General features: G+C 43.1%; 1 protein-coding gene across 10 annotated transcripts in view; it reads right to left on the bottom strand.

Moving 5' to 3' along the window:
• si:dkeyp-120h9.1 (Y+L amino acid transporter 2-like) overlaps nucleotides 1–15,669 on the bottom strand; it is a 158,172-nt gene that overhangs the window by 41,744 nt on the left and 100,759 nt on the right. For all 10 annotated transcript variants that reach the window (XM_059653405.1, XM_059653404.1, XM_048555870.2 and 7 more), the window contains one exon: nucleotides 12,665–13,191. In XM_059653405.1, coding sequence (XP_059509388.1) covers nucleotides 12,665–13,109 — 445 coding nt within the window. In that variant the 5' untranslated portion in view covers nucleotides 13,110–13,191. The remainder of the gene's footprint in view (nucleotides 1–12,664; nucleotides 13,192–15,669) is intronic.

Below are 15,669 nucleotides of genomic sequence, written 5' to 3'. Positions count from 1 at the left end.
AAGCACAACAGCATTCACAGTTAATGCCAATGATCATTAATATGAGATAATACGATCTTCAGCCAAACATTTTCCTTTAAGCACTGATTCTGAAACCAAAATCATTTTATCAGCTTCAAGCTGATTAAATATTGACATATTAAAGAATCTGAACACATACCATGAGCCAATTAATTTTTATATAAGATAGACAACTTCTACAGCCAGTTACAAGAATAGGTCACTTTCAAAGAGACCAGTGATCATTTAATGAGCTAAATGTAATAACTCCAAGTTTGCAGACAACACAATGTTAGGTAGGAGGACAACATGTAAGGAAAATGCAGAGGTGCTTCAGTGTGGACTTCGACAAGTTAAGTGAGTGGGCAAATACATGGTAGATGAAGTATAATGTGGACAAATGTACAGTTATCCAAATTGGGAGCGAAAAAAGAGGAAAGACAGATTATCAGAACTGAGACAGATGAGAAAGGGTAAGTTGCAACAAAACATGGGTGTCCTTGTACACCAGTCACTAAAATAAACATGCAGGTGCAGCAGGCGATTAAGACGACAAATGGTATCCTGACCTGCACAGTGAGAGGACTTGAGTACAGGGATGTCTTGTGTAATTATACAGGGACTTGGTGGCAGCACACCAGGAGTATTATCTGCAGTTTTGGTCTCCTAGGAGGATGGATGTTCTGGCTATGCAGGGGCGGAAAGAAAGTTTTAACAGGCTGGTTCCTGGGATGGAACGAGTAGATTAGGATTATATTCACTTGAATTTAATTGGGGGGGTGGGGGATCTCATTGAAACCTATTCAGTCCTAGTAAGATCAAACAGTGTAAACACACGAAGAGATACGACAACCGGGCAGTCCAGAAGATGGGATAAAGTTCGAAGGATCTGAGCCTATGGTATTCTCTGCTACAGAGAGCAGTTGAGGCCAAAGCAGTGAATGTTTTCCAGAAAGAGTTAAATACAGCCCTCAGGATAAAGGGATGAAAGGGAAAATTGGGAGAAAGCAGGAACTGAGTACAATGTTCAGCCATCCTCCTACTGAACGGCAGGACATTTGATAGGCTGAAGGGCCTACTCATGATCATATTTTCTATGTTTCAGAGTATTTTCATCATGATTTCCTTATCTTACCCGGAAATCCAAACATTTGAAGGCAGAGAAACAGAACCTGGCGATGATGATTCATTTTAGCCATTTTGATGTACTGTCCACTCCATCCTGGTTGGAGCTTCGCTTGATTGTTTGTGGAGTTGGCTTAAAGAAGGACAGTAGTGCTTGATAATACTGCATTGAATCCTCAGAACAAGGAGGAAATACAGGGACTGTAGAAGGGAACACTTCCAGAAAAAGAAAAACAAATGCCTTCTTGAGGTTAAAATCCAATGAAGCTGTCAAATCAACATCTGGTACATAGATTAATGTGCAGCATGCCTTTGAGCTCAAGAAAGAAACAGCTCAACAGCAGCTTACATCAACAATGCTGACAGGGTTATGCACCATACCCTGTTTGTCCCTCTCAAAATTATTCTGCTTTACTTCAAAAAGAGTCACTGCCCCTTCTCAAGAAATTTTTAGGAAGTAAACAGAAGACGACTTATTTATCTTTTGCTAATTCTCCAAGGGCACAATGACCTATGGCAAATATTTGCCAGCTCTCATGATCTCAGGGGCTGAATCAGAGGCAACAACATACACATTTTATTTTTGTACCACATCGATACATGAACTTGATCTGACTGCTGACTGTTGAGCTGTCTGTTTCCACAGCAGTTAGATCAGCTATGGCTTTAAAGCTTTCCATGCACACATGAATGCTTCAACAAAAACATCAAACTAGTTGTTGGATCAGCAAATTTGAAGCATGAAAAGTCAAATCAAAATTAATCTTAACAAATCGAATCAGGCCTTTTTCTTTTAAAACCTCCAACTGTTATTCTGTTGAAGAATTTCCATTAGTTTTCAAGGCCTGCTGCCAAACCAGAAAGCTAGTTTGACTTAATTAATGATTTTATTCACTAGGCCAGACATTTAAAAGTATCTGCACCAAATCCCCTCAGAAATAAAACCAATCAAGTGTTCCTGAAAACATGCAGTCATTAATGATTATTCTTGTACATTTAGACAGTAGTGCAATGTGGTTTACAGGCCCAGTGATTACTGAGATATTATAGTGCTGCCTTACACAAAGTTATTGAGAATAAGCAGACTCAGAAGGGCCCTCTTGTGGCACAGTGGTTGAGGTCCCTACCCCGGACCAGCAGGTCCATGTTTTCGTTCTATCTGTTCCAGAGGTGTGTAATGATATTTCTAAACAAGTTAATTAGGAAAATAGAATCATTGAAACCCTATAGTGTGGAAACAGATCCTTCAGCCTCGGGTTTGATATCCAGTACTGTCTTGACAGGAGGGCTCTCCATGTTGTCTGGAGCTTCCTTGTTATTTACAACATAAGATAGTGTTGACTTATTTCTCCAATAATTTTATTGCAGATCATGCTGACCTCTCCCATTTTTGCTTCAACAGAACTGTTTTCTTTGGACCTGCTGCATTTTCTGATCCCTTAATATGTGCCCCTAATACTCCACGTATTAAGGATCTCTGGGTATTTTGTAGATTTGTGACCATTAGTCACTGATGCACTGCCAAGCAGTCAATTGGACGCTACTTCATGCAACTGTTAGTACATTGAGTCTTCTCACTTGATCTGTCCTGTCATCAATGAAAGTAGATTGCGTGGCTTCACTGAGGTTTCATCTCTCAAACTGGCCCATGCTTTTCGTTTTTGTTTTTCATGTTGAGAATGCAGTGTTTCAAAATATGTTGCATTACTCTTCTGTACTGTGTAATAATGCTAGTGAACACATGTTTAATTGAATTGTGGATTACTTTTGTATCGGCAGGCGTTAGTGTTGATGTCAATGCAACGACAGGAATTCCACTTTGTAGAAACTTCATTAATTCTAGTGAACATATGGAGTGCTGTGGTAGCTTCATGTGTTGAGAATATCATTCAAAATCACATCTGGTAATGAGTGGACCCAGCTGGTGCCAGTACTCTGACCTTGGATGTTTCTGGGATACTTGCTGGTACTGTTTGTTCTGAATGAAGATGTTAATTATGCAAAGCTTGTGGTAGCAGCAAAGCTCAAAGTCATGTCTGTTCTCATTTATGTTTCCCAAGGCATGATGTCCAAGGCACAAGGTCCATGCCTCATGGTCGATACCCCTCTCTGTTGACATTCCCCAGTAAGTAAACAGGTTTTCAATAAGGAATTCTGTTGGTAATTATCAATTTTCCATAGAACTGGCCCTTCAGTTGTGTCATGGGGCAAGCTTGAGCATAGATACTCTGACGTTAATTGTTTGTTTGAACTTAGTGTGGATGGAGGACATGTTTTGAACTGTGTGAGGGGACTCTATCAAAAAGACCTTGTTCGCCTGTTTCCTTAGAAGTCTTCCTGTGTCAGATGATTTGTGCATTGTTTTCTTTCAGTAATCCACTAGATGAGCCAGTCTCTTATAGGGAAACTATATCCTTGCACCTTCATAGTTTAGGCATGTTGATCACACTTGTTCACATAATTATCCACTTGTGAATTTACTGTCAGTCCCATGAAAATGGCCCTACCATTCCAGCTTGCCAGTTGAAAAGTTGGCTTTTGCTTGTATGTCTGGTGCAATTAATTCTATCTTCTTTGTTGGGTGGAGATTTATAAGCTTGAAGCAGATGGACCATGGTAGGTCAGCACCTTACTAGATGTGCACTGCCTGCCTTGAAGTAGGCAGTGACTGACCATTGGGACATTAGAGTCCCTCCCACTGCCACATTGCCCAAAGCACCCATTCTTTACACCACTCCATTTTGGCTTTATCGCTCATTACTGCTGCCCCAATGTGTGCTAAGACGTTCCAAAAACTGGAACGTTCTCTTCAGGGCACAAGCCTGGACAAAATGGATGGAGACCCTGGCTTCCCAAATATCAGTGTCCCCCTTTTCACCATTCTGGCTGAATCCAAAACAACATAGGCACTAGATTTGGCAGTGATTTGGTTGCAAGGGTTGTTAGAAGGATCAAAGGTTTTGGACATCCATCTGCCTTTAGGGTCCACTCCAGGTTTGTTTCAGGGATTATTCCCTTAGCCTTCAACTTTACTGAGGTATCCAAAAGTATTGGAGCTTTTGTACTGCGGTTGGGAGCTTGGTTCGCAAGTGACAAGATGGGTTGATGAATTGTTGGGCCTGCACATTGTATGCTTTGGGTCCAGATCTCTTCCATGTGTCTCTGTGAGGGATGCAGGTTCCATGTGTCTCCGTCAGGAAGACTTAACAAGAGTAGGCCTATGAGCCTGCTGAACCATTCAATGATCATGGCTGATCCTCAATCTCAATGCCATATTCCCCACTTTCTACTAGATTATGGCTGTAAAATCCAGAACTTTATCTTTTTCTCTGCAGCATCCTGTGGTCGAGAATTCTACAAGTTCACTACTCTTTGAATGAAGAAATGTTTCCTTATCTCAGCCTTGAATAGTCTATCCAACATCTTGAGACAACATCTCCTGATTCTACTCCCCACCTAGGGAAAACATCCTCCTTGCATCTGGTCTGACCTGTCCTTTTAGAATTTCAGACTATCGGATATCCTCTCAACCTTCTAAACTCGAGTGAATACAGGATGACTTGAACCACCCTCTCCTCAAATGACAGTCCTGCATCCCTTGTATCAGCCTAGTTAACCTGTGCTGTACTCTGTCTATAGCAAGTATATCCTTCCTTAGGTAGGAAAACCAAAACTGCATGCAATACTCCAGGTATGGTCTCACGAAGGATCTGCATTTCTTTACGAAGACATCCTTACTTCAGAACACTCATCCTCTTCGAAATGAAGGCCAGTATACTATTTGCCTTCCTAACTGCTCGCTGTACTGGTCTGCTTTTATACCAGGACACCAAGGTTCCTTTGTACATCCATTTAAATAATACGTTTCCTAGGTACTTCCCACACCAAAGAGTATAACTTCAGATTGAGCTGTGTTGTATTGAGTCTTCCATTTGTTTGCCCATGCACGCAACTGGTCTAAAATCACCTTGAAGCCTCCTTTCATCCTCCTCGCTCTTCATCCTTTCCAGTTTTGAGTTGTCAGCAAACTTGGAAATGTTGCATTTGGTTCTCTCACCTAGGTAACTTATATATATTGTGACTAACTAAGGCCCAAGTAATGATATCTGCAATATACTTGTCACCCCCTGCCATTTATTCTCATGCATTTCCATTTTGTCACCCAATTCACAATCCATGCCAGTATATTACCCTAATCCCCATGTGCTTTAACTTTACCAACTGAACTCATGAGGGAACCTTATGAAAAACCTACTGTAAGTCCAAATACATGATATCCCCAGCTTCCCACATGTATTCTATTCTATACATTCTCAAAAATCTGCAGTTGATTTACTAAGAATGATTTCACTGGCATAAACCTATGCTGATTTTGTCCAATCCTACTGTGCAATAAGAAATTAATAATCTTGTTGTGCTTTCCACATGTTTGTTATCACGCCTTTTATAATAGATTTTACCATTTTCCCTAATGATGTGAGAATAACATCATTTTAATTTTAAATATTGAGATTACATTTTCCGTGCTCCAGTGACTGTAGAATTTTGGAAGACGACCACCCATGCTTCCAGTTTTTCCTGGACCAGTTCATCCATGCCAATTTCCACCTCATACCCTTTTATTTAGATTCAGGACTGTAGTTTCAGATTCAGCTACTTCGCTCTTCAACTTAATAAAGCATTGTATTATGGTCATTCCTCCCAAGGGCTCTGGCACAACAAGATTATTAATTTCTCATTGCACAGTACCCAGTCAAGAATCATCTTCTCGAAGTGGTTCCTCAAGATATTTGTCTAAAAAACTAACATGTTACACACTCCGGTAAATTCTCCTCCGCAATATCATTGCTAGATTGGTTTATATGATTTAAATGTAAATTAAAGTCATCCTTGCTAACCTTGTCGCTACGTCTCTGAATGTAATTATCTCATGACCACTTATATATGTTTGTATTGATAATTCATCTCCTTCATTTTGAATGCTCCACATAGCAAGGCCTAATGCTTCAGACTTGTCTTTTTAACCTTTCTGGTCAACTTTATTTTGTAGTACTGCCCTATTTATTTATTGCCATTTTTTCTGCCTTTCTGTCTATTCTTTCTCCCTCCTTGCTCTCCCTGCTCAGGTTCCCCTCCCTTGCCATTCTAGTTTAAGCTCTTCTGACAATATTCCCATCAAGGACATTATTCCCAATCCTGCGCACATAAAACCCATCTTGTTTGTACTGATCCCAGTATCCTGGTGATCTGAATCCCTCCCTACATCCTGTTATTTTTTACTTTCACTAGAATGTGGCACTGCTAGGAATCTTGAAATTACTATTTCTTTTGAGGTCCTTGTTTAAAATTTGTGTTCTAACTGCCTACAATCTGCTTATAGACCTCTTTTATTAAAGAAAAACCTCATCTGTAACACAATCCCTTGCTGTTCACGCTCCCTCTTCAGACAGTGTCCTGCAGCTGCTCAGAGCTATCCTTGACCTTGGCACCAGAAATGCACATATGATCCTGGAGATCTTTTTGTGACTGGAGAAACCTTTATCCATTCCGTTTACTATTGAATCCACTATCACTATATCCTCCTGCTCTTTCTCTTCTTAAGCACCACAGCAACCATAGTGTCATGGACTTAAGTTCTGCTGCTATCCCCTAAGAAGTCAGTCCCATGTGACAGGACACCTGTTAGAGAGGGTACACTCCTACTCTATGTGCCGTCCTGTCCTCTGCCTGGCCACCCATTGCTTTTTTGCCTATTGGGTCCTTACCTGTGGTGTGACCTCCTCCCCAAATGCAGTAAACAAGAAAAGTCTCAGCATCGCTGACGCTTCACAGTGTATCCAACACTTATACGGCTCCGAAATGGTGTTAGCCAGTTGCTGCAACTGGACACTCTCAGCACATGTAATTCAGGCTTGGCCTGACAAGTGACTGATAACATTTGCACCACTCAAGTGCTAGGCGATGACCATCTCCAATAAGCGATAAATCTAACCACCACCCTTTGACATTCACTGGTGTTGCCATCACCGAATCCCCCACTGTCCATCAGCTATAACGCACAAGTCTGACTCTTAGTAGCAACAGTGTGTGCTATCCGCAAAGTTGTCCTGCAGACATTCACTAAAGACGTTTGGACAGCACCTTCCAGACCCATGGAAAATTTCATGAAGAAGGACAATGGTTGCAGATACGTGGGAATACCACCTCCTGCAAGTTCCCATCCAAGCACTCACCACCTGGACTTGGAAATATATCACCATTAGTTTGCTGTTGGTGGGTCAAAAATTCTGAAATTCCTTCCCCAAGGACATTATTGAGTCAACATACAGCATGCAAAGTGCAGCAATTAAACAAGGCATCTTGCTACCACCTTCTCATGGGCAACTAGAAACAGGGCGAAATGTTGGCAAAGCCAGTGACACCCATACCCCAAAACTGACAAAAGATGTCACCCAGGATACTGGAAGTACATGGCTCCCTGTAGCATGGTTCTATGGTTAATTTGTTCATACACCCTACATCTCCAGCTGTCATCCACACAGGGAGCAAGAATTTAAAACCTGTTAGTCAGGTTCAAGGGCTGAAGCACCTTCAGCACTATCTTCTGGACCCCTCTACCAGCCCTGCTTACAGTCACGCCCTCCTGTCCCTGATCATTGATCAAAATAGAGGTGTGTAATATAAGGGGTGTGGCTGTCTTTTGAAACACACAGTGTCTATGTAACTTTACACATAGCTTAGGTGTTGGTGTTTGAGGCTCAGACTCCAGCTCATCGACTCTGAGCCTGATTTCCTCAAGCAAACAATTGCTACAGATGTCACAATGAATGACACTGGAGTCCACCAGTTTCCTTTTCAAGCAGTTACAAACATCACCTGGATCTGCATCTTGAAATTACTTAATTATCTTTTAATTATTTTCTTAAAGTTTTCTGGTCTTTAGTTTATAATCTGTAAACCTTTGTCCTATTTACCATCAGTTTACAAGTGACCAATAATAGGCAGTCAGCTTAGCAGCTATTACTAATGAATGAATTTACCTGGTTTTCCAGTGACATCACTTTGTTCTGTGCTGGGCCCCTGATCTTGGGCTTTAGTTTAGCCCATTAAAGAGCCCTTAAACACCATGAACTGAAAAAGCAAGCAAAGAAAACACCCGAGATAACAAGGTGTAGAGCTGGATGAACACAGCAGGCCAAGCAGCATCAGAGCAGCAGGAAGGCTGACATTACGGGCCTAGACTCTTCTTCAGAAATGGGGAGAGGGAAAGAGGGTTCTGAAATAAATAGGGAGAAAGGGGGAGGCAGACAGAAGATGGATAGAGGAGAAGATAAGTGGAGAGGAGACAGACCGGTCAAAGAGGCGAGGATGGAGCCAGTGGAGGTTAGTGTGTTGGTGCGGAGATAGGGAGGAGATAGGTCAGTCCAGGGAGGACGGACAGGTCAAGGGGGTGGGATGAGGTTAGTAGGTAGGAAATGGGGGCGTAGCTTGAGATGGAAGGAGGGGATAGTAGGGGAGGAAGGGCAAGTTAGGGAGGCGGGGATGAGTTGGGCTGGTTTTGGGATGCGGTAGGGGGAGGGGAGATTTTGGAGCTTGTGAAGTCCACATTGATAACATTGGGCTGCAGGGTTCCCAAGTGGAATATGAGTTGCTGTTTCTGCAACCTTCGAGTAGCATCACTGTGGCACTGCAGGAGGTCCAGGATGGACATGTCATCTGCGGAATGGGAGGAGGTGTTGAAATGGTTGGCGAGTGGGATGTGCAGTTGCGAACCGACCATAGGTGTTCTGCAAAGCAGACCCCAAGCCTCTGCTTCGTTTACCCGATATGCGGGGGTGGGGGGAATGCTACACCTGCCCCTACACCTCCCCCCTCACCTCCATCCCAGGCTCCACATCAAGCAGATGTTCACCTGCACATCTGCAAATGTGGTATACAGCATCCGCTGTTCCTGTTGTGGAACCAAGCCTTCACCAACACCCAGACTTCCCCCTTACTTAGGACGGTCAGTCGTCAGTAAAGGGCATACCTCTGTCCCCCTCCACCCACTCTTCAATGAATACTGGTCACGTTTGGATGTAGATGGACTGTGTGCAACAGGCAGAGTGACTGCAATGAAGAACATCGCAGCTCCCTGCTACTCTTTATGGGATAAGTATTTACTTGTATTGCCCTCAGACTGCTGACAGGAATTCAATGTAGAAACAATGCAGTTTCAAAACTGGATGATCAACATCAACATGGTCACAACTGGCAAGAGTATTACCATGAACAAAACACAAACTGCCATATGTCACCTCATCCACACACTTGACCACGTAAGCACAGGCAACATATTTAAATTTGAGAAAATTGGTTAATGTGATCGTCTTTACATGGCAACATGATAGGGAAGGTCAACGATGACGAGATAACAGTGGGATCAAGCAGGGTTGTGTTGGCTTTTTTTTGCTGTTATCATATGCCTTCAGGGCATATACGTACAGAAATGATACAAAGCTATTCAGCCTCATTTATCATGGATCCATGACAAAGGTGCACTAATTCTTTTACATGGAGTTGCTCTCCACTACTGAGCCACGCTGGAAATGAACAGCTTGTCTCATAAACGTAAGTGTTTGTGGTCTGACCTTCAGTGCTGAACGCAGGTCATGATCCAGCATGTTGCCAGATGATCATTGACCACTAATGACAACATGATGCTGGAGGCTGTTTGATAGCTTTTTATATCTAGACACCATAATCTCCAGCAATCTGTCACCTGATGCTGAAATCAACACATAGCTCACAAAAGTGACTACTGTTATGTCCAGACTGAGAGCATACGGCAACACAAATCCAATGGAGAACCCTAAATTAAGAGTTTACCAAGCCTTCTCATTTAATGCACTTCTCTGTACAGGTGTGGCTGTGGCCAATAATATTTTCTAGGTAAGCAGAATGGCTGAACAGTTTTCAGCTTGTGTCTCAGATGTATCCTCATCTCTTGGAAGGACTGCATCATCAACTTACAAGTCTTTGTATGTGCTAATTGCATCAAACATGCATTGCTAAGCCAATGATGTCTGTGGTAGCTTGGCCACATTCACTACATATGGCTGGACACACAAACAACCTTCTGTACAGTAAACTGCCAATGAACCACGTCCTCCTGGGCATTCATACCACCACTATTAGGCCATCAAATGTGAGAAACAAAGATGACGGACACCGACACTAGAAACTACAGGACAGGTGATGACAGTTGTGACCCCTAGAGTGAGAGTGGAAAGGCACTGGAACAAGCAAGTAGAAAGGAAAAGCTCAGTTGGTTGAGAAGAAAGTATTCTGCATCTTTGTCAGCACAGTGTTCCGCTGCAACAAATACGGACTGTCTTGCTAGGAAGAGGCATGCGAGCTATACCAGGCGATACTTAATACAGTTGACCACTTAGATACAAACCATTTTGAGATGGAAGGCTGCCACTAGTGCATGATAATAAAATGTGAGGCTGGACGAACACAGCAGGCCAAGCAGCATCTCAGGAGCACAAAAGCTGACGTTTCGGGCCTAGACCCTTCATCAGAGAGGGGGATGGGGGGAGGGAACTGGAATAAATAGGGAGAGAGGGGGAGGCGGACCGAAGATGGAGAGTAAAGAAGATAGGTGGAGAGAGTGTAGGTGGGGAGGTAGGGAGGGGATAGGTCAGTCCAGGGAAGACGGACAGGTCAAGGAGGTGGGATGAGGTTAGTAGGTAGCGGGGGGTGCGGCTTGGGGTGGGAGGAAGGGATGGGTGAGAGGAAGAACCGGTTAGGGAGGCAGAGACAGGTTGGACTGGTTTTGGGATGCAGTGGGTGGGGGGGAAGAGCTGGGCTGGTTGTGTGGTGCAGTGGGGGGAGGGGACGAACTGGGCTGGTTGAGGGATGCAGTAGGGGAAGGGGAGATTTTGAAACTGGTGAAGTCCACATTGATACCATATGGCTGCAGGTTTTCCTCCGAAACTTCCGCCATTTACAATCCGACCCCACCACCCAAGACATTTTTCCATCCCCTCCCCTGTCTGCTTTCCGGAGAGACCACTCTCTCCGTGACTCCCTTGTTCGCTCCACACTGCCCTCCAACCCCACCACACCCGGCACCTTCCCCTGCAACCGCAGGAAATGCTACACTTGTCCCCACACCTCCTCCCTCACCCCCATCCCAGGCCCCAAGATGACATTCCACATCAAGCAGAGGTTCACCTGCACATCTGCCAATGTGGTATACTGCATCCACTGTACCCGGTGCGGCTTCCTCTACATTGGGGAAACCAAGCGGAGGCTTGGGGACCGCTTTGCAGAACACCTCCGCTCAGTTCGCAAAAAACAACTGCACCTCCCAGTCGCAAACCATTTCCACTCCCCCTCCCATTCTCTTGATGACATGTCCATCATGGGCCTCCTGCACTGCCACAATGATGCCACCCGAAGGTTGCAGGAACAGCAACTCATATTCCGCCTGGGAACCCTGCAGCCATATGGTATCAATGTGGACTTCACCAGTTTCAAAATCTCCCCTTCCCCTACTGCATCCCTCAACCAGCCCAGTTCGTCCCCTCCCCCCACTGCACCACACAACCAGCCCAGCTCTTCCCCCCCACCCACTGCATCCCAAAACCAGTCCAACCTGTCTCTGCCTCCCTAACCGGTTCTTCCTCTCACCCATCCCTTCCTCCCACCCCAAGCCGCACCCCCCGCTACCTACTAACCTCATCCCACCTCCTTGACCTGTCCGTCTTCCCTGGACTGACCTATCCCCTCCCTACCTCCCCACCTACACTCTCTCCACCTATCTTCTTTACTCTCCATCTTCGGTCCGCCTCCCCCTCTCTCCCTATTTATTCCAGTTCCCTCCCCCCATCCCCCTCTCTGATGAAGGGTCTAGGCCCGAAACGTCAGCTTTTGTGCTCCTGAGATGCTGCTTGGCCTGCTGTGTTCGTCCAGCCTCACATTTTATTATCTTGGAATCTCCAGCATCTGCAGTTCCCATTATCTCTGTCACTAGTGCATGGTCTTTTGAGGATTTAATACAATATTTATTACAGGCCTACATTGAAATAATGTCCATCGATAAATCTCTTACTGTTTGACCCCTACATCATATAAAATCCCTGGGCCACTAGAATTTCTGGCGTACTAAAATGGCAAGTTACCTCACAAAATAAAGTTGTGGCAAGTTCATTTTTATTTCAAGTATAATCATTTTTTAAAAAAATTGGCATTTCAACACTGTTGGCTAGATTTCAATTTTGACAATTTTTCATTTTCCTTATTTATTGCTTGATCATTTCAGAAGGCATTAGCAGTCAAATATGTTGTGTCAGACCGCAATCAAATATATAGCGCCCAGATACGACAGAGGAAGCAGACTCTTCTCCCTGAAGAACATGAGCAAACCACTCTACTGTAACAATCCAACAGGTTTCATGGTCAATTTTTTTTGTGGTACCAGCTTCCAAGTTGCCATGTTCATTAAACTCAGTATCACAACATCATACTTAGTTGAATATTAGCTCCTTACCTATGCAAAAAGCAGCCAACAATCGCACAGCAGAATAAGGTGGATCACAAGTTGGAAAAAAGGGCTGAATCAGATAATTGGCAAATGTGATGGCAATGACAGCTTGGCACGCTGGCTCAACAATTAGTAGAGATGTCCAAAGACGCAGAAATGCCAGAAAACCTCCAAACGATTCCAGTATGTAGGCATAGCTTGCTCCAGATTTCTTTATAGTTGTTCCAAGTTCTGCATAGCAGAGTGCTCCAAAGACAGAAAATACTCCTCCCAATGCCCAGATAATCAATGAAAGGCCATAGGAACCACTGAATATTAGAACTCCTTTGGGAGAAACAAAGATGCCAGATCCAATCATGTTTCCAACAATCAGGCAAATGCCATGCAACAAGGAGATGTCCTTCTTGAGTCTCATGGAATCACCAGCAGATTTCTTAGAATCAACCTCCATGTTGTCACAGTGAGTAGGTGGATCAACTCAATCCTGCACTATCAGAAAATTACGTCCAAACTTGAAGACATTCCTTAGAAATCTGCAGAAACAAACATTGAAAGAACAAAATTAGAAGATGCAGCACATACATTTTAAAATTAAACCAAGTAATAAACAATGAAACGTTGCTCAGTCCTCTTGTGTTTAAATATTATGATTCTGTGAGCATGACTTCTTAACCACTGGCATTTCATATCCATCATTGTAACTCCCATCCAACTCAGATAAAACTCTACATGCAGATCCTAACCTACTTCGAATCAAAACATGACTATAAGTAGTGAGAGGATGTGGTTTCTCAAGGTTGCTGACCTACACTTTTGGCAGTAGGTCATAACCAGAATAAATATAGGCTGTCCAATGTCCAATCTATATTTTATCCACTGCCTCAAAAGGAGCAAATCACAAACATTCAGGTTAAAAGCATGAATTCTATTTTATTGTAATGGCTTGAGTGCAAATAAGAGTATTTCAGAATTCTGAGAGAGTCTTGCTCTTTCACCATACTTTAACTAATAACCTGAACAGGACGGACACTAACATCTTGGTAGAGAGATTTGCTAGTTCTGCTTGGGAGTCTTTAAACTAGTAGGGAGAGGAGATGGGGTGGGGGGGGGTGGCGCGGAAGATCTTAAATAGTAACAAGAATAGACAGACAGATGAGGATGGTTTTAAGTTAAACACAGTAAGTTAATTAGAAAAGGCAGGCAACAGCAAGTCAGAGAATGAAGTAATTCTGAAGAATTAAACTGCAGTTATTTCAATGCAAGGGGTCTTACAGGTAAGGCAGATGAATTCAGGGCATGTATGTGAATATAAGACTGGGATATTATGGCTATTTCAGAAACATGGGCGAAGAAGGAACAGGTCTGGCAGCTCAATGTTCCTGGGTATAGATGTTAAAGGAAGGATCAAAAGGGAAGCAAGAAGCAAGGGGAAGTGGTGTTTTGATTAAGGAAGACTCAGGAGGATATTTCTTTCAGTGAAGCTAAATGGTGGAATTCGGAATTAAGGAGGGGACGGTCACCTCGATGGGATTGTACTAAAGGGCTCCCAATAATCAGAGGTAAAGTGAGGAGCAAATATGTCAAAAGATTTCAGATAAACGTAAGAATGATAGGGTGGTAATAGCAGAGGACTTTAACTTTCCAAATGTAGACTGGGGCTGCTGTGCTGGTAAGGGCTTGAATGGGGCAGAATTTGTTAAATGTGTTCAAAAACATTTTCTTTGTCAATATGTAGATGTACTTACTACAGAAGGAGAAAAACATGATCCTTTCTTGAGAAATAAAGCAGGGCAAGTGGCTGAAGAGTTTGTGGGGGAGCACTTTGGGACCAGTGATCATAAATCTATTAGTTTTAAAAAAGTTATGGAAAAGGACAGGCATTGTATAAAAGTTAAAGCTCTTAACTGGAGTAAGGCCACTTTTGATGATATGTGACAGAAGTTTTCAGAAGTTGACTGGAGTAGAATGTTTAGAGGTAAAAGGAACAACTGGCAAATGGAGGGCTTTCAAGTGATTTGGAAATATGTTGAAACTTAACATTAATGAAAAGAATTTACGACTAAGGCTGGTGTTGTTCTAAGACAATTGAGTGACTCTTTTGGTCCCTAATGTAAACAACTGCTAAAGCTTGAGTTGATGTTTTTATGGACTAGACCCCTCAAAATACATCAAGGATTTACCCTCTTCCTGTTAGCATGAACAGCAAGGCTGGCAAGTGTAGGGAAGAAGGAATGAATAGAGATATTGAAGCTCTGGTCAAGAATAAGGAGGCACATGTTTGGTATAGACAACTGGGATCATGTGAATCTCTTGAAGATTATAAGGGGTGTAGGTTCATTCTTAATAGGAAAATGAGAAGGGTAAAAAAGGGAGATGAGATAGCTCTGGCAGATAAATTAACGATAATCCAATGAGATTCTACAAGTACGTTAAGAGCAAAAGCACAATATGGGAGAAAATAGGACTCGTTAAAGATCAAGGAGGTTGTCTATGTGTGGAATCACAGGAGGTGGGAGAGATGGTAAATGAATATTTTGTGTCAGTTTTTACTGTGGAGAAAGACTTAGATGTCAGGAAACTTGGGAAAACAAACACTAAACGTCTTGAAAACAGTCCACATCACAGAAGAGGTGGTGCTGAAAGTCTTAAAAAACATAAAGACAGACAAATTTCCAGGAACTAACCTAATTCAGCAGTTTGAGTAGGTTCATATATCAAATAACATATGCTGAAGAGCGCGTACAGTCTGGAATCTAATTGAGGGGTTTGGGGAGCTTTGTACATTGAAGAATGCATACCCAAGATTGACATACAAATTGAATCCGAGAGAGAATCAGGGTGGTTTATGTATGGAAAAACAGATACTTCACAACATCCTCAAACACTCCCAGGACAGGTGGAGCACAGGGTTAGGCACCAAGAAAGATGCAACCTCTACATTGTTCCCATCAAACACTGCTTGGCCAGGGGTTGGAAATGCCATCTCCACACTATCCAATGACTGTAGATCT

This window comes from Stegostoma tigrinum, chromosome 2 (assembly GCF_030684315.1).
Source record: "Stegostoma tigrinum isolate sSteTig4 chromosome 2, sSteTig4.hap1, whole genome shotgun sequence".
Classification (NCBI taxonomy): domain Eukaryota; kingdom Metazoa; phylum Chordata; class Chondrichthyes; order Orectolobiformes; family Stegostomatidae; genus Stegostoma; species Stegostoma tigrinum.
This window is presented reverse-complemented; position numbering and strand designations above follow the sequence as displayed.